At 36.1% G+C, this 25999-nt stretch overlaps 1 protein-coding gene across 9 annotated transcripts in view; it reads left to right on the top strand.

Annotated features, from left to right (window-relative positions):
- The window catches only part of CSNK1G3 (casein kinase 1 gamma 3), a 78006-nt gene that overhangs the window by 31391 nt on the left and 20616 nt on the right, over nt 1–25999 (top strand). For 8 of the 9 annotated variants that reach the window (XM_015653470.3, XM_015653468.3, XM_015653471.3 and 5 more), the window contains 3 exons: nt 2318–2387; nt 14878–15026; nt 16275–16509. In XM_015653470.3, the coding sequence (XP_015508956.1) occupies nt 2318–2387; nt 14878–15026; nt 16275–16509 (454 nt within the window). Of the gene's footprint in view, nt 1–966; nt 1151–2317; nt 2388–14877; nt 15027–16274; nt 16510–25999 lie in introns of all 9 variants that reach the window. The other variant, XM_033520345.1, reaches the window with a different exon arrangement.

Raw genomic sequence — 25999 nt, forward strand, 5'->3', positions numbered from 1 at the left:
TGAACTACAAGCACATGTTTTTTTCACTTTTACTGGAGAGGATAAAAGTGTTTGTCTCTGCTCAACAAGATTAAGCTTCAGTCTTTGGCTCCATGTTCAGCAGATGTGTTTGTCTGTTTAAGAACATTGCCTTATGGAGATGTATCACGACTGTTTTCTGCTGATGGCTGGGACAAACAGCTTTCATGAAAAAGAGGGGGTGTTCGTCAGAAATTGGAAGTTATTTCTTTTACCTAGATTTTTTTTTTTAAATCTATTCCTGTAAATTTACTACATACAAGCTGTTTTTATCCTTTTAATGGGACCGTGTTACAACCACGAGGTTAAGTTGTTAATGTACCATCAATTGAGACAAAACTGTATAATTGAACAAGATTAAATTTCCTATAAGCCAGTGTCTTGTGTTATTATAAACTCTGCAGACATGCAGAGTTTTGTGGACTAAAATATTTCTTTCTTAGCTGGCAGAATCATAAGTTTTAATTAGGCATTATGGAGAGTGTGTGGTGTATTTTGTAACTAACAGACTTGTACACTACAAGCAAACTAATTGCTAAATTTGTGTTGTTTCCTAAAATGTTAAAATATTTCAAATGCTTTATAGCATTAGTGGGTTTCCTCATACCTCTGAAAGCTGAGTACTAAAGGCTGACAGTTGTGTTGATTTGCTTTGATTCATGTTTACAGTAAAGTCTTATTTAGGGAATATCTCTCTTGAGTAACTGACCATAAATTTAATGTGTCCTTCTCATAAACTCTAGCTAGACCTTTGGTGGCCCAGTTAGTCTTACTAAGTAATTAATTTTTTGAATAATAAACACTTGCTTATTTTAGAAAATTCTTGCTTACTTCTTTGCAAAGAATACAATATTCAGTTATGTTGGTTGCTCTGGAGTGTAAAAAACATACAGTAAATTCTACTTGTATTTTGCAGAAACCGTTACATTAGTTCCTCTTTACTTTTAGGCTTCCACCTTTGGCATCCTGACAAGATCAAATGCATGAATGTTCACTGTCAGGAACTCTGACATCAATTGGAAAAAACTAAGTCTTGGAGGAAGATGGGTTGAGGAAGAAGACTAAATTTCTCATTTTTGCACATTGGCTCATAGTTTTTATGCCCTGAATGTGACACTGAGAAACAACACAGGTTTATAAACTTGTAGCTTCTGAAAATGATGATGTGAGGAAAAAGATGAGTACTTTGTCCAAGCTTTTCCAGAAAATTGATCAGCAGTGCCAGTTATTGCTGATAACTGTATTAACAGTTACTATATACTGCAGTTCTGGTAGTAACAGAATGTCACTGATGCATTGGAAGATCACAGAATCAATTAGGCTGGAATAGACCTCAAAGAGCATTGAGCACAACCTCTGACTGAAGACCACCATGACAGCATGTCACTCAGTGCTGTGGCCAGTCTTTCTTTAAACACCTCCAGGGATGGTGACTTCACCACCTCCCTGAGCAGTCCATTCCAATGTCTTAACACCCTTCCTGTGAAGAAATTCCTCCTAATGTCCTAAACCTCACCTGGTGGAGCTTGATCTTAAGATCATGTTACATATCATGAGAAACAAGGAGTATCTTCTAAAAGAAATTACTTCAAGAATCTTGTGCTAAAGAATCTTTTCAAAGGGTGATATTCAAGAAGTTTGGGTTTCCATTTAGGCTGCACATGTGTTCCTGTACTTAATCTCATGTCACTTCATTTCGTTCTGTGAGACCCTGACACACTGGAATGTTGAACACAGAAATAAGATTTCCTTAACGTGCATAAACTATGAACTTATTCTGGGGCTTTTTTTTTTTGCTAGTTTTGGATTTATAGTTTGGAATGATGATACTTGATTTCTGCTAAGCTGTTACTATTTGGTGGAAGGACTTGGTATTTTTTGTTAAGATCCTAGGATAAGACTTCATCCTTAAAAAGATACATCTGTTGAGTATTAGGTATTTGGAGGTTCTTTTCAATCTGTTAAGCTGCATATTAATGCCACTTTCTGAGAAATGTTGGACATTCCATCCACGTGCTTTGGAGAAACAAACTAATTTTTAGCTATTCCATTATGTGTCTTTTATTTGCTTTGCCTGTTGAACTCTGGTCCAGTGAAGCAATAAAAGATGTAAATATCCCTATAAGCACTAGTCTCACCTGAAAGTTTAGTTTTCTTTGTTTCTTAATTGCCAGTCATTTCAGAAGAAACATTCAAACTTTGTGTGTCTTGGAAGCAGTGGGGCTAGTTTGGTTGGTAATAGGTTAGTGTATTAGTTTTTAGGCTTTGTTTTAAATGTTTTTTTTTGTTTTTAAATCAGGAGCCAATGAAGTCGAGAGCACCACAGCTACATTTGGAATACAGATTCTACAAGCAGCTAGGATCTGGAGGTAAAAAGCTGTGTAATGCATTTTACTATGATGTAATCCAGGGTCAATTCTTGGCTGAAGTTTTTGGGTTTAGAGGTACAAATCTATTTAATAAAGTGTTCCTAAATATTTAAGGCAGAAAAAAGCCCCAGGAGTTAGTGGATTAATGTATAAATTCCAGTATTCTAACTTTTTTTTTCCTGCTCTATAAAGTATATCTATGAAGTCCTCACTATTTAATAAATCCTACCTATCATAGCATTTGTCTGCATACAGGTATACCTTAAACTAAGTAACCTTAGACTATTCCCAATTCAACTCTTTGAAAAAATACTGTAGATCTCCAAACTGCTAATCTACTAATCATGTATTTTTGAGTTAAAGCTGATGTGATATTTGAATAGCTTCAGGTTCAGTTTTACTTTACTTAACTTTTACTGATACAGTATGTATTCCTGCTTAGTAGTTTTAAAGTTCTTAAATATCTCTAGGAAAAGCTTAAATGCAGTTTAATATTTGACTTTCTGATTTCACTCCCCTTGGTGCTTTTATACCCAGAAGTACTTTTTACGGTGGTCATCTGAATGATCCAATTGTCAGATTTTGTTTTTGTAAGTGAGCGATACCTAAAACTTTTCACATATTTTTGTGCCTTTCACAATACTGCATATAATCAGCTAGGAAGATGTGAAGTGTCTTACCTTAGTGAGTACAGATTTTTCTAAATCAGCTACAACTTAGGAAAAAGAAATCTTTTGACATCTTTTTATTGAAATTATTCCTAGAGTAGGTCAGGTAATTAGCTATTTTTTCTATTTTTTACTAATGTAGAAGTTTATTTTATGAGCAGACTACTAGCAGTGGTTTTCTACATGTGTGATCAGGGGCTTTTTAACAAAGGAGCCTGGAATTTGCAACAGTGATTTTAGTTCTGCTTAAACTAGAATAAAATCCTACTTCGTATGAAAAGTTATCTCCAAAAAGAAATACACAGTGAACATACCCATACCACTTCGATTTTGTTACCTTGAATATGTGTGTGTTATGATGAATGTTAATACTTCTTAATTACTATTTTCACCTTTTTCCTTAAAATTCAGGATTATATTCTCATTGCTGCACTGACTAGATAGTGTTTCTCAAGTAGCTTGCAAAATTTTTTGCTTGTCTTTTAAGGACTATATCTGGTGAAGCAAAGTTTCTAATATGTTCAATTAATACAGACTTTTTTTTGCCTGCTGTACTATGAATGTTTTGCAACTAGGAATTTTAGAGATTACTTTTGACAAAACAACATTTCAATTTCTTTTCAGAGATGGAAGTTAAAGTTGTAGATAGATAGTCAGAATCTTGAGTCTCTATGCTTGTTATTTGGAGAAAGAGTATGATGTATGGGTGATGTTTTTTTTTTTTTTTAAGTAGTTATAAATTGTCAGCTTACCATACACTAGCATTGTGCAGTAGCTGATGAGTAGAAAGCTGAAATCTTAAGTGATTAACTCATGGGACACGACCTACTGCACGTTAGCTACATTACCTGTCTGTGAATGTAGAGGTGTAACCATCTTGAATTGCAAAGGAGCTGTCTAGTGGAGGTAAGAATAAAGCTATAATTTCTAGTTCAGACTGCAGAAATTAGGCAGTGCTTCTCAGAGTTAGGAACCCTTATAGGACTATTTCTTGGGAAAATGTCTTAGTGAATGTAACCATGTTTACTTTTTTATTTATTTATTTTATACTCCCAGAGTAAGACTGGGAACTGTGTTTAGTGTAAGAACATAGTCAAGTACTCTGCTTCACTTCAGATATCATTCAATCTTCTTAACCCTATTTGCTGGTTGCAACAACTTTTATCTCTTTCTCTGATGCCTTGTTGAAGTACTGAAAGGGAGAATCACATCTCCGATTCTTTTCATGAAGATGAGGTGACCTTTAGGGTGAAAAAGCAAAGATAGAGCTGGTGACTTACTAAGCATCATCAATATTTATGAAGAACTTTGTTATAGACCTCCTTTGTTTTTGCAGTAACCTGCTTTTATTCAAAAGCGAAAGCCTCTCCCAGCACAGAACCGTGAAAGCTCCTTTGTGAGCCTTTGTCAGGCAGTCTACTTGAGGCTTATTTTAATGGTTTTTGTGGCAAAGGCTCATTATAAAGAAAGTAATTTTCTTGTTCCTGTCCACATAGAAGTTAAAAATGATTGTTGATTCCTTATCTTCTGGCAGCAATCTCTTTTTCTGTATTTTTAGGAGTTGGGCCCTCAAGCTGAGGAAGTTACGCAGCCTGTGATTTCCAGAAAAATAGTTGCAGCATTTTGTAGTTTGTGTTCTCATGTAATCTGTGGTAATTTGTTTTAGTTTACTGATTTTTCATGACATGCTGTCAAGCATAGATTTAAGTAATTTTATCTCATGAACAGTTGAAAGCATAGTGTTGGAAAGTTTATCCACCAAGTGATAAATTCAGAAGGCAAGTATGTAAACCTCCCATGTAGAACAGGAGATAGTAGAAAAAAACTTACACCAGCTCTGTCCATATGGAGAGTATTGCTTTATGGGCAGCGGTTGTACTTCGATCAGAGAGAGAATAGATTGAAGGAATTGATCATCAGCATGCAAGTTGCAGAAAGTTCTGTCACAGGAGATATAAAAATAGCTGCCATTGCTGGAAGACATTTGAAATATAGTAATTGTGAAGATAGGAGGTTTCTCTCACACAGTTGTGCACCGTACTAGGAGTTACAGCTGTCTGAAGCTTTCCATCTTTCAAGTTTCTAAAAATCCACAATTGCAGGCTTTCTTAGGATGAAGTAGTCTTTTCTTTAGCTGTTTTTGTGTATTCGCACAAACGTGTAGTAATTTGGCTGATAGCTTTATAACTGTGTGGACTATGTATTTTGCATTTAATTGTACAAAATTGCACTCCCTCTTGTTCTCCTCATGTTTACATGTATACTTGTGTGTTTATAGCAAGTGACTACTAAACTATGGTTTCAGAAGCAATTGGTGAAAAGGGAGTTGTCCTTCCAGTACTTCTTCCCAATCTTGTCAGCAGAGCCATTATTTTCTATAAAACCCCATGATTTTCACAAATATGAACAACAAAATCCACAGTTTATGCTACAAATTAACTTACACTTAGTGTGAAATAACCTGCAGCTTAAGGGATAAAATTCCTGTAGGTCCTGTGGAATCCCACTTGACTTGGAGATGGCAGGAGGAGGAGGGAGAGGCATTAGCATATGAATGAATACTTATAAAAGAAAGTTAGGTTATTTTCTGGCAATATGTCCTGAAAGAAGGTTAAGAAAATATGATTGCATTTTCAGATTATTTTACTTTGAAACCCTTCTTAACAGAGCATCTTTGTACTTCCTCCGATTCTCGTAGGCATCCTTGATGAAAAGAGTAGCATTTTGAAATTGTATGTTTTCATGGTATTTCCTTATCTGCAGCCAGTATTTGTCTACTAAGTCTATTTATTTATGTTTATAATATCCCTTTTTCTTGCTTTCCTAATGACCTTGTAGCTTGGGGTTTTTTAAAAATATATATTTGTATTATTAATCTCTGTGCTAAGTCATGCTGTTTTGTGTCTTGAATGCCATGAAGATGGAAGACATTCTTAACAGAACAAAAGATCAGAGGTTCTTTTATAGTTCTGCTCACCGAGAGAACAAGGAAAAAATAGGCATGAAATATGATAGATGTTTTTATGCACAAGGCTTTGGAACTGAGAGTATTAATTCTTTGTATTTAAGAAAAAATGCTTTTGTCTTGCCTGAATAAGAATTAACATTTCAAAACCATATTCCTTTGGAGAGAATCTGCTCATAAAGAATGCCTAACTGTAACTTTACTCTTAAATACGCTCTTTGAATTGTCTATGAATGTGCAGCAACATGGAGGTGTAAGTCAGGAAAAAAATGTGAAGAATCTTTCTTAAAGAGAAAATACTTTCAGTGCTTTTGGGCTTTTTGAAATGTTTTCAGTTTTTTATGGAAATGGACCTCTAACTTACTAAAAGCAAGTTTTAAAATTAGTTTGAAGATGTGGATTATTTTAGTCTCATTATTATTTCATTTAGGTTTTATATCCAAATAAAGATTTTTATGAAATTGCTTTCACTTTTCTGTGATAATTTTGTCATTCAGTAACTATGAGCATGTTTTTGTCCAGAAGTTTGAGATCATTAGTCAGTATGCAGAAGTTTCTAGTCAATTGAATGAGGAGCATATGGATGGAATCTAGAATATCTTTGCTTCTAATAAATTTTGTTTAATGTGTATTTTCCGAATACGCAAGTATAAGAAAAACTGCAATACGATCATAAGTGTAGTACTCCAAATAAAATGATTGCTGAATTCTTACCTGAAATTGCACTAAGGCTTTTGGAATTAGTAGAAAATGGTTTTGTATTTTTTATTGACTTTTGAATTCATCTTTCATGCTATCAGCCTTTCTTTGCATGGTTAGAAGATAAGGTGTAGGTGTATTTCATGCACTATGCTGTAATTTAAGTGTCAGATAGGTATTTAAAGTATGATTCAGTTATCTTTTGCAGAAAGAAGTCTGTAAATGAGAGAAGTTATGTGTTATGTGTTGAAGAGTGTAAAACATATTCAGCTTTCCTTGCCTAATTTTTCTAACCTCCCTTAGTAAATGGGTCATTTTCATAATGACTGTGAACCTTTGCAAGTGAATGAGAACTCTTTTGTTCTTACTTATCTGACAAGTGGACCAGAAGAATGGCAAGCAGCTTCTGCTGCTTGAAGTGGCTCAGTAGAACCCCTGTTTGTAATGCTGCTGTTAGAACAGGCTTACTTAAAACAGTTCTTGTTTATAGCAGTGAGGGGTATCTATTATTAGTGTTTATTTTTTTCATGTGAGGTAATTTTTGAAGTCACAGATCTAAAAACAGGTGGTTCAGCAGTGGATTATCATACTGGTGAAACTGCTGTATTAATATTTCCAATAAGGCAGATGCTCAGTATTGTGAATTGGGTTTTATTTTTCTTAACTTTTGTACATCTGTTCTTTTAGCTGAAATCTAGTTAACACTTCCATGTGAAAAACTGGAAGCCAAACACTTTTCTTACAAGGTGACTGCTATTGACCAGTCAATGTATAGGATATATTTGTCTGCAATGGAAAAAGATGTTGTATTTAAGAAGTCATGGCCATTGTGAAATGAGTGCTAAGTATTGCATTCTGTACCTGAATCATTGTGATTGGTACCAACATTCATGCGATGTGCCCTGTATTGCTATCTAAAAATACGGTTTTCGGTTTTGAGAGTGTGAGAGCCTGAGTCTGCCTTTGATACAAGGGAATCATAGTACTTGGCCAGTTGTAATGACACAGTTACTGTTGGATCAGTGATTCAGGAAGATTTCAGTGTAGACATAATGTGGATTTGGAAGATACAGAAATATTACCGTACAGTAAATGGAGTCTGCTCACCATTTTCTAGTCAAACACAGTAGAATATTTATTTTTAGCATTTAGAGCATGTCAGGATTTGCCAGATTGGAAATTACATTTTGGTTTGGGAACATAGCAAAGTGAGTTTGAAATACTTTGAATTTCTTTTTTGAGGGGGCAGAGTTCCTTAAGGCAAGAACACCTCTTCGTTATGAGGTACCTTATAGACCTATATACCTATAGTTTAATGTGGGCTAGTAGGTTAGACAGTGCTGTTTATAGTTTGCTGTTTTGTGTTGGAAATGTATTTGATGAGCTCAAAGCCAAGAATGAGATTCGGTACTTCTGTGTTTAATGTTTTTTCCTCTAGGTAAAGACAAAATTACTTCAGATGAGAAAATGTTTCTTCATTTGATTTCAATTCAGACCAGCTTTATCTGGGGTGTGTGAGATATGAGTGTTCAGTGACAGCTATTAATTTTTTTTGTACGACTCTGTAGGAGACGCTTTCTGGGGACGGTCAGAGACACGGCAAAGACCTCTATAATCGAGTTAGGTGTTAGAAGTTTATTTCAGGGCGTGGGGTAGAGAGAGAGAGAGAGCCTACTATGAGCTAACAGATAGAGCTCAAGGCGGGCTCAGGGAGAGCAATACAAAAGAGGGTAAGATACGAATACATGAGTTTAAGACTTAAGATTTCTACGAAAGAGAGTTACAGAACGTAACAGAAGTGAGAGAGCCGGAAAAAGAGCTAAAGAGGAGTAGGAAAGAGCAGCAAGAGAACGTAGTAAGAGAAACAAGAGAAAACAAAAGAACTAAGAGTTAAGAGAGACCAAGAGTTACTAAGAGAGACCAAGAGTTACTAAGAGAGACCAATAGTTACCAAGAGAGACTAAGAGTTACTAAGAGAGACCAAGAGAGCGAACTCTCTTTTACAATTACTTATATAATCTATACATATGAATATTCTATTCTTTCACTGACCAATCTTTCTAAGTATACTAATACAGTAACATTTGTGTGCAACCTATAGAAATCGCTATTTTTGCATATTTTTAGTTATCTCAGGGTCCTTCAGACCTTTCCTTATAAGGCTGGGATGAGGGGTCTCAGCTTGGTTTTATTGCAGGAAAGAATGTGTTCTGGCATACCAGCCCGGTTTCTTTGAATTACTCAAACCGTGCTATCATTTGTATTTCTTCCTTAGCCTTTCTGGCTACAAAGTCATATTTATAATTTCTTTCTAATTCTACCTTCCCAACACGACTCTATTCAGGGTGTGGAATCCATGAAGCAGATTTCACCAGTGAAAGACAAACAATCTTGCGTATTTAAGATAATTACTGGCGGTTTTCACTGTCACTGTGAATCACCAGGAGAAGGCAGTGGTATCTCAGATTGCTGGTGATACCCTCTCTGGTTCATCCTCTGGGCCATAGCCACCTTGCCTTCCACTTTAGCCTCTGGGAGAAAAGGCAGCCCAGCATGATTTCATTGCGGTGTATCAGCATCTGCTATAATTCTTCCAAGACAAAAATTTCAGTATAATAATTTCTTAATTTCTTTCTCAGTGGGCAGACTGTAACATACTTTACTAGATTGATATTCCATCATACTATGAGGACGTGTCTCAATAACAAGTCTCCTTGAGTGTGGTGCTAGAAACAAAGCACTATAGCTAGATTATTGTATCAGGTGATTATTTTTATACATTGATCTTCTAGAAACAATTTAAAATAACTTACCTCATTCTGTATTTTTCAAAATACTTTGGGATTGGTATTTTGCTGCTATTACAGGATAAACATTATGAAGGCTACAAAGGTTTGAAGTGAGTTTGAAAAGGAGATTTTATGAGAATACTCAAATGTGACATGTGCAGCTATATTATTGAATATTCCCATTACTTCATTAAAGCAGCAATAATTTAGTGGAGCTTCAGATTTTGGGGTAGTCTTTAATTTTTAAGATAAAGGTGTTAATGTTTCTTATGATCAAGGACAATGTATACTGAAGACAAAATGTCTAGCTGTAAGCTACAGAGTTAGCAAGTAAGTTCAGGGTAGTCGTAGTTTACATATCTAAATAATATCAGTTCTTGCAGGTATGTTGGAGTTGTCTCACTTCATATCTTTTCCGTACATCTTGCTAGCCATCATTCAGTATAAATACAAAGTGAGTTTTATTAGTAACTTCACATGAATGTTGCCTTGAACTATACTTCTAGGTAGGTAGCTGAGAATTTGCTCTTAAACTGATGGCTGTTTCTTTAATTTTCTTTAGTCATGCTGTTCTGCTTTATTACTTCTCTTCTAATTTGACTGGCATTATTATGCTGGGGAATAAAACAATGAAGTTAGTTGAAGTGGTTGGTAATCACTATTAAGTTAAAAAATCCAACCAACCAAAATAAAGCTCTAAGCTTAATTTAAGAATATAGTGTTAAACTGAATCAAATATCAAATCTCTTGACTGAAGAAGAATCTGTTCATAGATGCTGTTAATCTGTGTGGTGATGACTGTTGCAGTTGCGTTGTGCGTTGTCTGGGGACTCAGTCTCGGCTGTTTTGAGTTTTTGCTGCTGATGTGCTTCCTTTAATAAGAAGGTTGAACTGCTCCATTCTTAATGTGAATATGCTAATATTTATGTTTATGTGAATAAACAGTGATGATAATACCTAATTTATTTTTAAGTGTAGTCCAACAAAAATTATAAGTATATTATAATGGAAGCTGGAAGTTTTCCTTGTTTTATGCCAGTCCTTTTCTAGCATGTAGCTTAAGGACACACAGGATTTTCTGGATTTAAAGTAATTTTTTCCCCTAGAATAAGGGCAAGATATCTGGAAGGAATGGCAGGTGCGTAATAGTTACATGATATTGTTTTTGAGAAACAGTAGTTACTGGCCATAAGAAGCCTGGTTGTATGCAAAAATGTATATTATTTTTGTATTGTGACATCATAGAGATTTGAGAGATTGTGGGCCTTGTGAGGCATACAATAGATAGCCATTTATCTAACATTCACTTTGTTCTGTAAACTTTATTATCAAGCTTCCTTCCACAATTACAGCTATTTGATTTACAATAATGATTACAATAAAATGCATCTCTAATTCTGCTTTAGCAATGTAAATAACTAAGGAAGATTTTTCCTTTGGAATAGATCTCATTATTTTATTACTGTTTCTTCTTTTTGCAAACATATTCTTTTATTTCTAAGTAAGAGCTGTAGTCTAAGTGTTGTGGTGACAGTGTCTTGTTCTGCATTTAGAGTTTTATCATTTGTGGCTGATCATCATTTCAGTAGTGTTAAGGTGCTATGTTTCCACAGATTGTGTGACCTTCCGTGTATGCTGCTTTGGCTCAAGCCAGAACACACTACCCTAAGTTTTATAATTGCTTCCTTTGAGAGGATTCAGACCAGATTCCATAGACTAACCAGGGAATAGTTGTATTTGTGGCAGTTTATTGATTTGTATCCTTGACAAGAGTACCAGCATGAATGTACATTGAAAGACAACTGTTACTGCAAATCTTCCAACTAGTTTAAAGTGTTTGGCTTGTGTCCAATGAATTCCAACATAGGAAAATTAAGACTGCAGATAAAAGGCAGTGGGCTATAGGAAGCTGAACACACACCTGCAAGAGCAGTCTTTTGTATTTTACTGGCTTTTATGTATCTGATTTAACAGACTCTAAGCAATAGGATATAATGCTGAAACCATTAGTCTGTTTCTTGACTGGTTTAGAGAAAGCTCTAGAAGGAAATTGATATTACAAGAAACTGGAAAACACTGGAAAGCTACTTACTCACTTAATAGCTTTACAAATTTAGATCGTATTGAATAGAGACATTTTGCCAAGATACAGCTCAAAATTAAGTCAGTGATAGATGAGGTTAAATGCAAGTGGTATTGCCATTGGCCTGTGGGTTACATATTCCTTTGGCTGTCTCTGCTGCCTGTTTATCAAGTTAATTTTTCTTTCCTGAGTGAGAAAACACACATACAATAATTAAAGCTGTGACATATTGTGCCAGAGCAAATAGATGGAATTTGTTCCTTAAGATACAAATGTATGTTTGTGCTAGTCACGTATATTACTCTAGATAGTTGGAGTGAACAACATGCAGTCTCAAGCTTGAATCAGATTTAGTGATGAGGTTCTTGAAAAAGAGAATGACTAAGATGGATAATGGTCCCAAAGCAGAAATAACTTACTGTTTTATTTATTTTAAAGAGGTTTGGCAGATACAGTTTAATCTACTAGTCATGCTTCCTTTATTATAATATTTTTATCCTTTCATCATTGTAGAGGAAATCAAATCTGCCAGCTTTAAAAGCTTGCTGGACATCATGTACATTAACATGGTGGACTAAAGTATTTGAGTGAAAATTAAACAGTATAATCCATAAATCCACATAACTTACATAGGGGGGCTCTCCTTGCCCTTCTTCCTTCACTCTGGATAGTCAAGTACTTTTGGAGTGTTTGGACTTGGACACCAGAGGTGTACAGCAGTAATGTTTTAGGTGGCTAATGAAAGTTAACTTTTTTAGAAGAAATTGGAGTCCAAACAATGCTCAAATAGTTAATTTTCAAGTCAAGACTTCTTTGATTTTTGTCAAGAGTAAAATAGGATTAAAATCATACTGGCTTAAAATGGATTTGCAACTTTATGACAGGGCAGCCACCTTAGTATTGTAGATTGCTTTAGTCGATTGAGCCCATTCAAATGAAAGTTTTTTACTTGTCAGCAAGTATAAATATCTAGGGATAGGCAAATACGAATCATACCTAAAAAAATGATTCTATTTTCAGAGTTTTAACCTTGAAAGGAAAGATGTTTAAATGGAAAGTAACTTAGTGGGACGGGAGTATGTGAATTTACTTTTTTGGCCACAAGTAAGTTTCCTCTTTAATGGAAGAGGAGGCAATTATATACAAGTTTTAGCAACATTTGGGTGACAAGCATTGAGTTCTGCTTGTAATTGGGGAGGGGTACTACTTTTTAAAAAAGATATTCGAGAATGGGGAGAAGATCTGTCAAGCTACTAGAAAGGATTGAATGGTAATCAAAATAATTATTAATCAAAAAACCAAAAAACAGTGACTTCTTTAAATTCACAGCAAGACAACTAGGATACATCTTAAAAACTTAGTGTATTTTCTTCTTTTGTTCTTGAGTGGTTTGAGCCAGAGTAATTAAAAATGGAAATAAAATACCTCCTCTTAATTGGGAATAAGTAGTGGAATATCTTGTCAACAAAATAGGGGGCTTCTTAAATTTCTGAAAATCAGAGTTTCTGTTTTTTTAATGAAACCAAGGTCTCTAAAAGGCTTATCCAAGAGTGCTTTCATCTATCTCTGTAGTGGGAGAAAAAGCCTCATTATATATGTTATTATCAATAGTATGTTACTTTCTGACTTCTGGAGGCTTAGAGACATTAAGAAAGAATGTAAGTAGCAGAATGATATTTGCTTATTGCTTTTAAACAAAAGCACTAAGAGGGCTTTGGTTCTTAACCTATCTTCTAGTGCTTTGAACTGTTAATATCAAATTGTCTCATTAACACGGGTAATTTTAGACAGGATGCTCCATATGCACTGCAGAAGTTACTGCACGTTAAACACAGTTTTGGGTCATTTTGGAATTCTCATCTAATCAGAAGATCAAGTATTTAGGTATCTATCTGATAACTCAAGATGATATTTTTAAATTGAAGAGCACTGTCTCATACCATATTTTGATAGAGGATGTAATATGGTTAATTCTTCTTCATCGGTAGCAATAAGCTACTCCTGTGAAGTCTTTCTGAAGTAGGTATGATTACACATTTTAAGTACATTAGTATAGAGAGAAGTGTGAGTGATATATATTGAAAACCAAATTGTAGCTCAAGTCTTTGAAAACTGAACAGTTAAACTGGATTTTTAGGGGTCTATCTTTAACTCCTCCGACTTGTAAGAAAATAGATTAATGAAAAGCCTCTTAAAAACTTTGCATTTGTTTATGTTAGTTTTGCTAAAACAGTGTTTTTTAATATTTGTTTTTTACCCAAAGCTGTAGTGAATACAATTAAAAATTTGTGCCCTCAGTGTGTCACTATAGTAAGGTATGGAAAAGTGAAGGCTTTATGTACTTCAGAAAACACTCAGAGTTAGGGTTACTTTTGACCTACAGAGAATGAAGTTGAAATCCAGTGTTTCATTAAGGTGTTCTGAAAATAGGTTTGGTACTTCTGCATAGTGCAGTATTGTAATGTTGGACACAGTAGGAAAAGCTCACAGGGAAATAATACATTTTCAGAGTATTAAATATTTGGAATAAAAGCAGAGAATATGTACTGAAGAACAAAAACCAAAAATCTGGCATAACTAGCTTCCTTAAGTAAACAAAATTCTGCTGAATGAAGATGTCCTGTGTGTGTGAAAAAGTACAAGATGAGTAAAAGCAACGATACCAAGTTATTTTTAATTAAATAGACACACAATGGATATTGTACAAATAGGTGGAAGTAAAATTGAATAGCAAGGCTTTAGCTGTGTATATTTTCAAACTTCTGAATTGCCTGTTGCTCTAAGGTAGGTGTTCACTTAAAACTATAAAGTCCAGACTTAATGTATCATTTAGCTCTTGGCTTCATTAATCTCTTTGATTTTTTTAAAATGATTTCTCTAGATAATAAGATGGTTTTATTCCTAAAGGTAGAAATAGCTTTAATTAAAAAACTTTAAGTGTCTTTTTTTTTTGCACAAGAGCTTATTTAAACCTTTCTTTATAGCATTTTAAAACCTTGTTTCAATTTATGGTTACTAAGCTTAATAGATTGTAATTTTACATTTTAATAAAAGTCTTGATATCTCTCATAAGTCAAATATGTAATAGTACCATTTTAATTAATTAATTTATAACTATCTTCAATATTTGTTGTGTCTTTTACCTGTAGTCTTTATGAGGTTTATTTTTGCTTTTATGTGAAAAATTTATTTTTAACTTAAGATGAACATGAAATTGAGTAAGAATTTTATTGCTATATTCATTAATCTTTTTTAACCCTTTATCATTTGTATTTTCATTTTACAGATGGAATACCTCAGGTTTATTATTTTGGCCCATGTGGCAAATATAATGCTATGGTGCTAGAACTACTTGGACCTAGTCTGGAAGATTTATTTGACTTGTGTGGTAGGACATTTTCTCTTAAAACCGTTCTTATGATAGCCATACAGTTGGTAAGTAGAATAGATGTTAATTTGGTGTTCACTAGAATAACTAAATCAGTCTTCAATGGATTAAATGCTTACTTCACTTAGGAGATTTGCACTTCTCTTGTTTTAAATTGGTGTTGGTGGTATTTAAAATGCTTGTGCTAAAGTTTAAGCAGGAATACTCTTACATTACTTTAGTTTACTTTGTTCCAGTTTTTCAAGTCAGATCATGAGTGTAATTACTTGTGTCTTCTGAGTTCTCATCACAACCTAAAATCATGAATTTTAGTTTGACATACTCTTTCAAAAAAGAAAAACCTTGAAGAAATAAAAGTAATTTTATCCCACACAAGCAGTCGTATTCTGGGACTCCTAAATAGCATAAATATTTTTTTCCTGGGCATTCTTATAAGAAAGTAAACAAAAAAATGAAAAATTCCCCAAATCCTTACAGAAATTAGAGTACAAAATTATTCAATGAAGAATTATTCTCCTTTTTGAAGATTTTTTCATTTGGTTCTGACTTGAGGGTGTGTGGAAGAGGAAAGAAGGACAGTTATGTGCATGTTTACCAGATTTCCACTTCCCTAAATATCACTATATTTTTACCTTTAATAGTTAAAAATAGCTGTTTAAAACATGACTGTAATTGTATAACAGGCCTTCAACTACAGACATGCAGACACATTGAACTTATTTATAGCCAGAATGACGGAATGAGTTTTGTAAATGCTCAAGTCCTCACAAGTCCAAAGATCAGCTTTATTTAATACTTCCGGTTCCTTTCTGAATATGGAAATTTTGATACAAAGCAGTCCAGCTAGAATGGACTTTATACCCATAGTGATGAACTTTCAGTGCTTCTCTCATTTATATATTTAATATGCAATAGATTTATATCGAACTTTGCTTGGTGACATAATTTCTGGTTTTGCTTTTAATGTACACAAAACATATTTTTGCTGGCTGTTTTGAGAGACAAAAGCTTCTGTTATGTGGAAGATTCATGGCTAATGTCCAGTGTGAAAGTTTCTAATACATCAGTTGGTGTATATTTGCTTTGGAAAAGTGTGCAGTTTTCATTGACATTAACTGGGAGGTACTTTGTTAAGAACAGTATCACTTTGGTCTTAAGATACTGGGGGGGGGTTGGTGTGATTTCTTTTACACATGAAGGCCAATATAAGATACTTAGTTTCAAACACACTTTCATGGCAACCTGAAGCTTAAAGTAAACTTCCTTGTCTGTTTTTTTTTTTTCTTTCATTGAAGATTTCTCGCATGGAATATGTGCATTCAAAGAACTTGATATACAGAGATGTAAAACCTGAGAACTTCTTAATAGGACGACCTGGAAACAAAACCCAGCAAATTATTCACATTATAGACTTTGGTTTGGCAAAGGAATACGTAGATCCAGAAACAAAGAAGCACATACCATATCGAGAACACAAGAGCCTTACAGGAACAGCTAGATACATGAGTATAAATACACATTTAGGAAAAGGTATGTGTGCTTTTTAGGTACAGAAGCAGCTGTGATTTGTCATAAAGCATCTTTCAAGTTACAGTTTTTCTCAGTCTATAGTCATTAAGAACTTCAATTTTTGTGTATTGTGCAAAATATAGTTTGTCCTTATGGAAATAATGTTTATGGGAATAATCTTTTTTTAATTTCTAACTATCATGATCGTGTCTTGGGAATTGTCCTCTTTGTTAGTTAGCCTTATAAGAAGGATGAGGCATATCTTTTTGTAGCGTAACACCTTCACATTTATAAGTATACCATGGCAGAGTGAAGTGTCCAGGATATAGATGTGCTTATTTAATACAGAAAAGTAAATAGGTTGCAATAACATGGGTTTTCAGTGCTTCCTTGCTTTTCTGATCTCTTTGTGATGCACCATAAAACAATAAAGTAGCTTAGAGATGATGCTGATTTCTTGATTTTTTTTTTTTAGTGCTTACACTGTTAATTAGGCTTTGTCACAGTCATTAAAGGTTATGCCAGCAAGCTAAAGAAATTACAGGATGTATATAAATATGAAAGTTGTTATTATTGAATTAATAAATACACCTTGAAAAAGGTGTGAGCATTCAGATCTTGGTTTATTCCAGCTGTAGAGAGATTTTTCTAGTGAAAACAGTTAGACCCCTTTGAATTTATGTAAGCCAGTTACTTATCACTGCATAGTAATCACTAATTAGGTTACTCTTTGAATTGGTCATAAAAATGTTGCACAATACTGACAGTTTAACTGTAAGTATAACTGTTAATACAGCAAATGAGAAACCATTCACACTTCTCAGACAGGAATAAGGTGCTTTGTCAATAAAGCAGAGACGTGGAATCACGTAGGTTGGAAAATGTCCTTAACGTCATTGAGTCCAACTGGTAACAGCACTGCCAAATTCACCACTAAATTATGTCCTTAAGTGCCATATCTGTCAGGCTTTTAACATACCTCTGGAAATGGTGACTCAATCACTTCCCTGGGCAGCCTGTTCCAATGCTTGAGAACACTTTTGGTGAAGCAAATATTCCCAGTATCCAATCTAACCTTGCCTGTGGCACAGCATACGGCTTTTTCCTCTTGTCCTATTCGTTGCTCTTTGGGAGAAGAGGCAAACCCCCACCTGGCTACATCCTTCTTTCAGGGTTGTAGAGAGTGATAGGTTCTCCCCTGAACCTCCTTTTCTGAACACCCTCAGCTCCATCAGCTGCTCCTCATAGGATCTGTGCTCCAGACTCTTCACCAGCTTTGTTGCTTTCTAGTGGGCATACTCCAGCACCTCAAGCATCAAGTTTGAGCTTTCTAAATCTTACTTTTGGAATTCAGGTTCTTCAGATAAAAGAAGCATTCACTATATTTGTCAAGCATAAAGCTGATGTCAGTTTAAGGTGGCCGTTAGATTTTTGACAGTGGGCTCTCATCTCCACCAGGCAGGATAAACGTCTGATTATTATAAAATTTTCAACAGTGGCAAAACCACTTTTGAAATAAAATAAATTTTTTACTCCTCCTTAAATAAGATTGCCCCAAAACATTTTAAGAAAAATAAACCATAATGTTGAACTGGTAATTACTTGAAAAACAAACGGAATTTTGATTACACGTCTGATATTAACACTGAATGTGTTCATTTTTGTCCAATGATATTTAATCATAGTATGGTTTGGGTTGGAAAGGACTTTAAAGAGGATCAGTTCCAACCCCATTTCCATAGACTGGAACACCAGGTTGCTCAAAGCCCCATCCAGCTTCCCCTTAGACAGTTCCAAGGATGAGACATCCACAGCTTCTCTGGGCAATGTGTTTCAGTGTCTTGCCACTCTCACACTGAAGAATTTGGTTTGAATATTTAATGAATGAATATTTGAATATTTAATCTTTGAATATTTAAACTTACTGTCTCACAGTATGAAACCACTAGTTCTGTCCTGTCAATACTCCTTGTAAGAAGTTGGTCCATAGCTTTTTTGCAGGCTCCCTTTGGGTACTGGAAGGTGCTATAATGTCTCCCTGAAGCCTTCTCTTCTCCAGGCTGGAAAGCACCAGCTCTGAGTATCTGCCTGAATATCTTCATGGACTTGCTTGATCGGGTCCTTGTCCTTCTTATCTTGGGAACCCTAGAGCTGGATGCTGCACTCCAGGTTGATTCTCAGCAGAGCAGAGGGGCAGAATGCCCTCCCTCACTCTATTGGCCACACTGCTTTGGGTGCAGCCCAGGACATGTTTGGCTTTCTGGACTGTGAGTGCACATGGCTGGATCATGTCCAGCCTCTTGTCCATCGGCATGAGCAGGTCCTCCCAGGGCTGCTCTCCATTCTCTGCCCAGGTTGTATTTGTGCTTGGGATTGCCCTAACCCAGGTGCAGGTCCTTGCACTTTCCATTGTTGAACTTCATATTCACACAGGCTCACCTCCCAAGCTTCTCCAGGTCCCCCTGTGACATATCTTCTCTCCAGCATGTCGACAGCACCATGCAGCCAGATGTCATTGGCAGACTTGCTGAGGGTGCTCTTGATCCCACTGTCCATGACACCAGCAAAGGTGTTACCCAGCTCTGGTCCCAGTAGGACCCCTAAGGAGCTGGTCTCCGCTTAGACATGGAGTTGTTGACGACAACTTACAGTGTGACCACTCAGTCAATTCCTTTTCCACTTGTTTCATCTGTCAAATCAGTGTCTCCAGTTCAGAGACAAGGATATCCTGTGTTACAGTGTCAAATGCTTTGCACATAGCCAGGTAGATGATGTTGGTTGCTCTTCCTTTATGCATCAACACTGTGTTGATGTGTTGAAGGCTACCAGATTTTTCAGGCACGATCTGTGCTTACTGAAGACATGTTGATCATCATCCTTATTTTCCATGTCCCTCAGTATAGTTACCACGAGAATCTACGTTGTGATCTTGCTGGGCACTGAGGTGAGTCTCACTAGCCTGTAGCTCCTCATGCCTTCCTTTTTTTCCTTTTGTAATAATGAGGGTTATCTTAACAGGGCTGTACTTCTCAGAGATTACTTCTTCAGATGATTCTTCTTCAGATGTATCTCTTCTTCAGAGATTACTTCTCTGATGTAGTGGATGTAAGGGGTAGTGTCTTCACCTGAGGTGTTCCCTAAGGACTCGTATATGCACCTCAGCAGGTCCCATGGGCTTGTGCACCTTCAGATTCCTTGGATGAGCTCCAACCTAATCTACAGTGGGTAGTTCTTTCTGCCAGTTCCTGCCCTTGTCTTCTGTGACATGAGTGATATGACTGGAATACATGCCAGAGAAGACGGAGGCAAGAAAGTTACTTTTTTGCCTCAGCTTTCTCCATATCCCAGGTCTGTTTCCTTCTGGAGAGGTCCCACATTTTTTGTAGTTTTACTTTTGTCACCAACTTACTTAAAGAAGCTCTTGTTGTCCTTGACATCCCTGGCCACATTTAATCCTATCAGGACTTTAGCTTTCTTAAGCTGATCTCTGGCTGCTTAGACTATTTTTCTGTATACTTCCCAGCCTACCTGTCCTTGCTTCCCCTCTCTGTATGCTTCCTTTTTTTCCTTTGGATTCATACAGGAGCTCACTGTTCATCCACCCATGCCTCATGGTTTTTGCCTGACTTTGTCGGAAGGCATTGCTTCTGGCTTGGAGAAATTCGTGCCTGAATATTAACAAGCTTTCTTAGGGCCCTGCTTCCCTGCAGAACTTTATCTCATGGTCCTCTGTCAAGCAGATCCCTGAACTGGCCAAGTTACATCTGCTGAAATTCAGGGTACTGAGCTTGCTTTGCTCCCTTCTCACTGCTTATCCTGTAGGATCTCAAACTTCAGCATTTCATGATCACCATAGCCAAGGCTGCCCTTGAGCTTCATATTCCCCACCAGCCTCTCCTTGCTGATGAGAACAAGCTCCAGCATAGCATATCTACTTTTTAACTTCTCTGTCACTTGGAGAAGGAAGTTATCATCAGTGATAACTTAATGGATTGCTGATGCCTTGCTGTCTTGTCACAAAGTGGTTGAAGTCCCCCATGGGGACCAGAGCTTGTGAACATGAGGTGGTTCCTCTATCTTGGTAGACAACTGTTATGAACAAGTGTTTGAGATCACTTAAAAAATCATCAGCAAGGGTATCAGTAAAAAACTGATTTAATATTAAGCACAACAAAGTTCTTCGCAAGATTCACTCTGCTACTTACTTGTCAGTTACACCAAGGGTAAAGGGGAAAAACCCCAAACGCCAAGAAAATTCAGTCAGTCAAAACAGAAATGAACTGAGAACTTTCTAGGGGTTTACGTGCATGTGACAAGTGACAAAAGGACAGTGAAAGCAAGTATAAAAAAGAAAACAGCCTAAAAGCTTAACAGCACTCAAAAGTATTTAACCTTAACTGGCACCTTAACTTATACCTTAAACTTAACAATTCAAGATAGGAATAACACCAGCATTTAGCCTAATTTATAACTTCTTATTAGTTACCTTACAGGCCTAACTTACTTTGATATCCAAGATACTTGAAGATCTAAGAGAGCAGCATTTCTCCCAAAATTTGCTGTAGTATGTGTGTATGTTTATGCACAGAGTCAGTGCAAGGTACCTATGAAAAATTCCCCTTAAAGGCAGCCAATTACTCACTCTGAGTGCTTTTGCATTGTGTAATTCTCCTTTGTGCAGAGTTGAGCCTTGAGGAGTGGGAGTATTGGCCCATGATTCATTTTTGTTCAGCAGCCTTCTGAGTACGGCAAACTTGAGAGTTTGTGGACTCTGAGAGGCCCCACTCAGTGAGAGGCTGCTGGTCACAGCTGCTGCAGTCCAGAATAATTCAAAAATTCTCATTTTAGACCACTGTTTATAGGGTCGCAAGAGAGTGGGGCTTTAGTCATTATTATGTTTCATCCTAGCTACATCATGGGTTGGTGGACTTTCTTTGAAAGTGTGAGAACAGGGGTGTTGTGCTACACAAGGAAGAAAAGTAGTTTCCAAGGCTGCTCATAAAGAAAACATGAGCTTGTTAGACAGCAGGAGTTCCTGGGAGTAGAGTGTTTCTGATAAACTCAAGAACTGAGCCCAGGTGCTGTTTGTCAAACTGAGACCTAATGAGCTTTATTCAGATCATAGTGTGACCTGGAAGGATGGAGCACCACAGGGACTCAGCTGCTCAGTCTTCCTGGTTGGAGGGCCTGTGGCTGCCTAACCCTGCCCTCACATTAATTCTTCCCAATAGCTCTTGTTCAGCTCCTCCCCCATCCCCAGGCAAAACTCCATGCACTCAGCTGGTTATTGCCATGGAGGGTGACATTGCCTCCTGATCTTCCTTGCCTCTCCTTCCTAAAGACCCTGAATCATTCCATTCCAACAGTTTTTTTATGTTCTGTGATATGCCTCAAAAAAATTAGTATATTTTTAAATCCATACAGTGAGACATATGGAACACTGAAGGTTGTCAAGCTCTGTGTTTAAAGAGACAGTGGCATATAGGATACAGTTTCCTCTGAAAATAGTGGTAATAAGACAATATTTTAGAGTGGTATTTTCAGTCTGTAGATAATTTCTTGAGCTGCTTGAATGGTCTGACAACTGACCCTTGTAAAAAAATGTTTTCAGTAAAGAGGGAGACTGTCAGGTTCGCATTCTCTTATAAGTTACTTTTGAATACATCTTTATTGAACTGTAACTTCATCTGTTAGTGTGCATGAGTAAGGAACGATGTCCTTGATTCAAAAGTATGTTTTAGGATTCATAAGTATTTAAAATTATCATAACAAACACATTGGGAGTAGAAAGACTTAAAATGTATAATCAGAACTTTCTGAAAAATCAACAAAGCCCACTCTTTTAAGGTGCATATAGGAAATACATAGTTTCTGAACATCCTGTAGCCAATAATCATTTGTTGCAGAAGAGACATTTGATCAAGGATTTCTGGTAGTTTTGTATCAAGCTGGGAATTTGTAAATGGAATAGAAGGTATTTTGTCTATGTGAAGAATAATCTGGCTTTACTCAGAAAGCTATCTGAAGGAAATAAAAATACTCTGCACCCCTTACTAGCATGTAGCTGGTGTCCTACCTTTCTGTAAGATAATTTCTCTTAGGGATAAAATTACTTGGTGCTTCTTCTCCAGTTCACTTAATTTTCAGAAAGGGAAAGTAAGATTCCAGAGAGTGTAGACTCTGATTGGGACATTAATGAAGACAAAAGTCTGCGTCTGTAGAAGTCCTGCAATTTTCTGTGTTTGATGGATGTGTAAATTGGTAATTATTTTGGGATCTCCCTAAATTCAGAAGAACAGTGTGTTAAAATGTTGTCTAAGTTATTTGGCTACAGAAAGTATAGTCACATGGAGTCAGGACTTACTTCAATCCAGCCATCTGTAATGGTCTCTGGAGAACTACCTATATCCTTAATTGTATTGGTCTTTTCTTGATAGTGCTTAATTATTGCACAGGCAGAGGTTAGTTATCAAACAAAGACTACTTGGAACTCTACTGGGAATGAAGCAAGTCTGCTCTTAAAATGAATAGAAAGGCCAAATGAAGCCAATTTCTTTAAACAATTACTTATCCTCAAACAAAACTAGGAGAACCCCATTCTTACTTTTTATTACATGTACTCTCTTGGCAGAGCTCTCAAAAGTTCTAGATTTAGAATCAGTTTTGGAGGGGCCAGATTCCTTTGTAACCTAAACCATCCACAAATAATTCTACACTGGACCAATTTTAATTAACTGCTTATGGCAAGAACAATAAACATTTGGTCTTGAAATTTTATTAGTCTAAATCCTGAAGTTTTTCCAGTAGCTAAAAAAAAACAACCTTCTGCATTTGTAGTAGTTTTTTTGTTTGTGGTGATGGCTCTACAGGAGACACAGCAACTTTTACTTGCCACTGAGCCAGTGGTGCAGGATGAAGTCTGTCCCAGACCTGGGCTCCCCTCTGGGAAGTTTGGTGTGTTCCTTCTCATGATAATGAATTATCACTGGACTTCAGGGCAGAATTTTACCTGTCTTAGATAAATCCTTTTCCTGATGTAAGTTAACCTTCTAAATGCAGTTACATGAAACTGTGCCTCTATTTTACATTAGTTTACCCTAATAAAAACAACAAATAAGTCTGTGCACCCTTAATTAAAGGTATAAATGAAAATAAGGGATTTTTTACTTTCAGTCTGTATTTTTCTTAAGACAACAGTATGGCATACAGTGTGTGCTTAAGATAAAATTGGCATGCAACTTAGTTTTTATGAACCAGAACCATTGACTTCAGGATTCATGGTTTTGTTCAGGAAAAATGGCTCTCTTTCCTCATATTATTAAATGAAATCCAGTAATTTTTAGTAAGGCTAAAGACTATGGGTTTCAAACTTATTTGTGCTAAACTTTAGGAACTGATGGTTTGAGCTAGGTAATCACTTCCCATCTCCATATTTAACCAGGTCACCTTCTCAGTGACTAAAAATGAGAAGTATAGAAGTATATTGTCTTCTGATCCAAACAGATAATCTTTCTACTGCTAGAGCATTCCTAAACTTCCTTTAGGGAGCTGGATGCTTCTGTTGTTTAAACTGTGTTATGATTACTTAATTGTTTTTGCTAAAAAAAGAAAATTTCTGGTGATAGCCTGCTGAATGAAACTCTATTTTTTCTTTAAAACAGCCTGTTTGAGTAGACATAATTGTCTGTTGTTTATGAGCTAAATAAAAAATATTAGTTTCTTATGAATTGAGCTGCTTCAGATAATCTCTTTGAGAGAAAAGAAACCATGTGCCCTAAAGCTTTGTTGTGTATTTGTTACGATTGTATTATCTTGTAGGCAACATATCCTTTCAATCTCATTAAAATGTGATACAATATGATCCGTATACATCAGTGGCTCTTCTTCCAGCTCGTGCTTGAAATGCTTTTGTCTTCCAGCTTGTCCACTGCTATATTTTTTGAATAATAGTAATACAGTCTTTGGGTTTCATGTTTCTCAAGCTCATCTTGAAGATTTCCATAAGAAAGGGTATTTGACTACTGTTTTTTAATTACTTCAGGCTGATCTTGAGTGAATTCTTGAATGGATTCTAAATAACAATCCCTGTCACCCAAATTAAACACAAAATCCTTTCCCATAGCTTCTTTTTGAGGGCATTGTGAATTTAAATGTTCTGTCCTTGTTGCCAGAGAAGTTTCTGTTGTGCTGCAGAAATATAGCCAACAGTCCAAATCTCATTAAAAAACTCAAAAACAACCAAACAAAAACTCAGCAAAATAACACCACAAAACACCTTAATTTGAAATAATAAAGATTAAAAATGTCATAAATAGATTCTGCAAAGGAGCAATTGCCTCAATAAAATGCTATTGCTTTGGGGTTTTTTTAAGGGAGAAAAGGTTAATTTTGCATTGGCGTAACTTGCAGAAATTAATTGAAATAGTGGAATTATTGTCCTTTAGCTAAGACCAAATGGAGCTTTCCAGTGTATTTCTGTGGGCCGTACCCTGGTGTTGCCCATAGATGGACCATGTGTTGTACTCTTGTACCATTCCTGTATGCTTTGCCACTGTCTTGCATTGCGCAAGGTGTTTGTTAGGAGCACTGCCCCTGAAGTAGTGATTTTCTGCATGCTCACCCAACCACATAAAGAGCACAAGATTTCTGCCAGTACCGTCTGGGACGTAACGTTGCTTTCATATACTGAAACCTGTCAGGCATAACCTGCAGCTTACTCCTGCTTTCTTCCTAACCTATGAGATTGTATCAGTGTAGCATGTGGTCAGCAGGTGGGAAGTTGTAGGGTTGGCATAGAAATTCAAATAGGACCTTATTGTCTGGAGGGCCCTCACTGAGACAAGTGGCAGCAGTGGAGAACAAGCATTGAGAAGTGAACACAAACAAGAAGAGTGATGGCAAGGGGCTTGGAAACACGGAAATGAGCAAAGCAGAAATGACTGAAAGAGGCTTATTTAGTTGGCAGATTAGTGATGATGTGAGGGGCTAGATGTAGCCTACATGTTACCACTATCCTTTTTTTGGTATTTTCTTACGTGTTTGATAATATGTGTTTATTCAGTGTTCAAATGAGAAGATAGGGCTGGAAAACAGAGTAGTAAGTACATTGTTCTATTTTCATGAAAATTAAAAATTATTCTTCAGATCCAATATATTTATGGCAATATTATGTGTTGATCAGATCAGAGCCAGGTTGGATTTGTTGACTTTGCTGTGTTTGAAAAATCAAACATTTTTTTCATTTACCTTTCTTCTCTGTTCCTCTTGTTATCAAAGCCTAGTGGCCTTGTTCTGTGAAATACTGAGTAGAAGCTGTTAGTATTTTGTTTTTCGTCCTTGTGTCAGGTAGAAAGTCAAATTTAGAATTAAATGCTACCTCTTACTTCAATATGTAATACAATGTATAACTTCTTTCAACAGCAATTCAGAATTAAGTCAGATGGAAATGATCTGTTTTCCACTAGTAATTCAAAGACTCACTATTCTCTATTACCTTCAATTTTCCCAAAAA

Source organism: Parus major, chromosome Z, assembly GCF_001522545.3.
Source record: "Parus major isolate Abel chromosome Z, Parus_major1.1, whole genome shotgun sequence".
NCBI lineage: Eukaryota > Metazoa > Chordata > Aves > Passeriformes > Paridae > Parus > Parus major.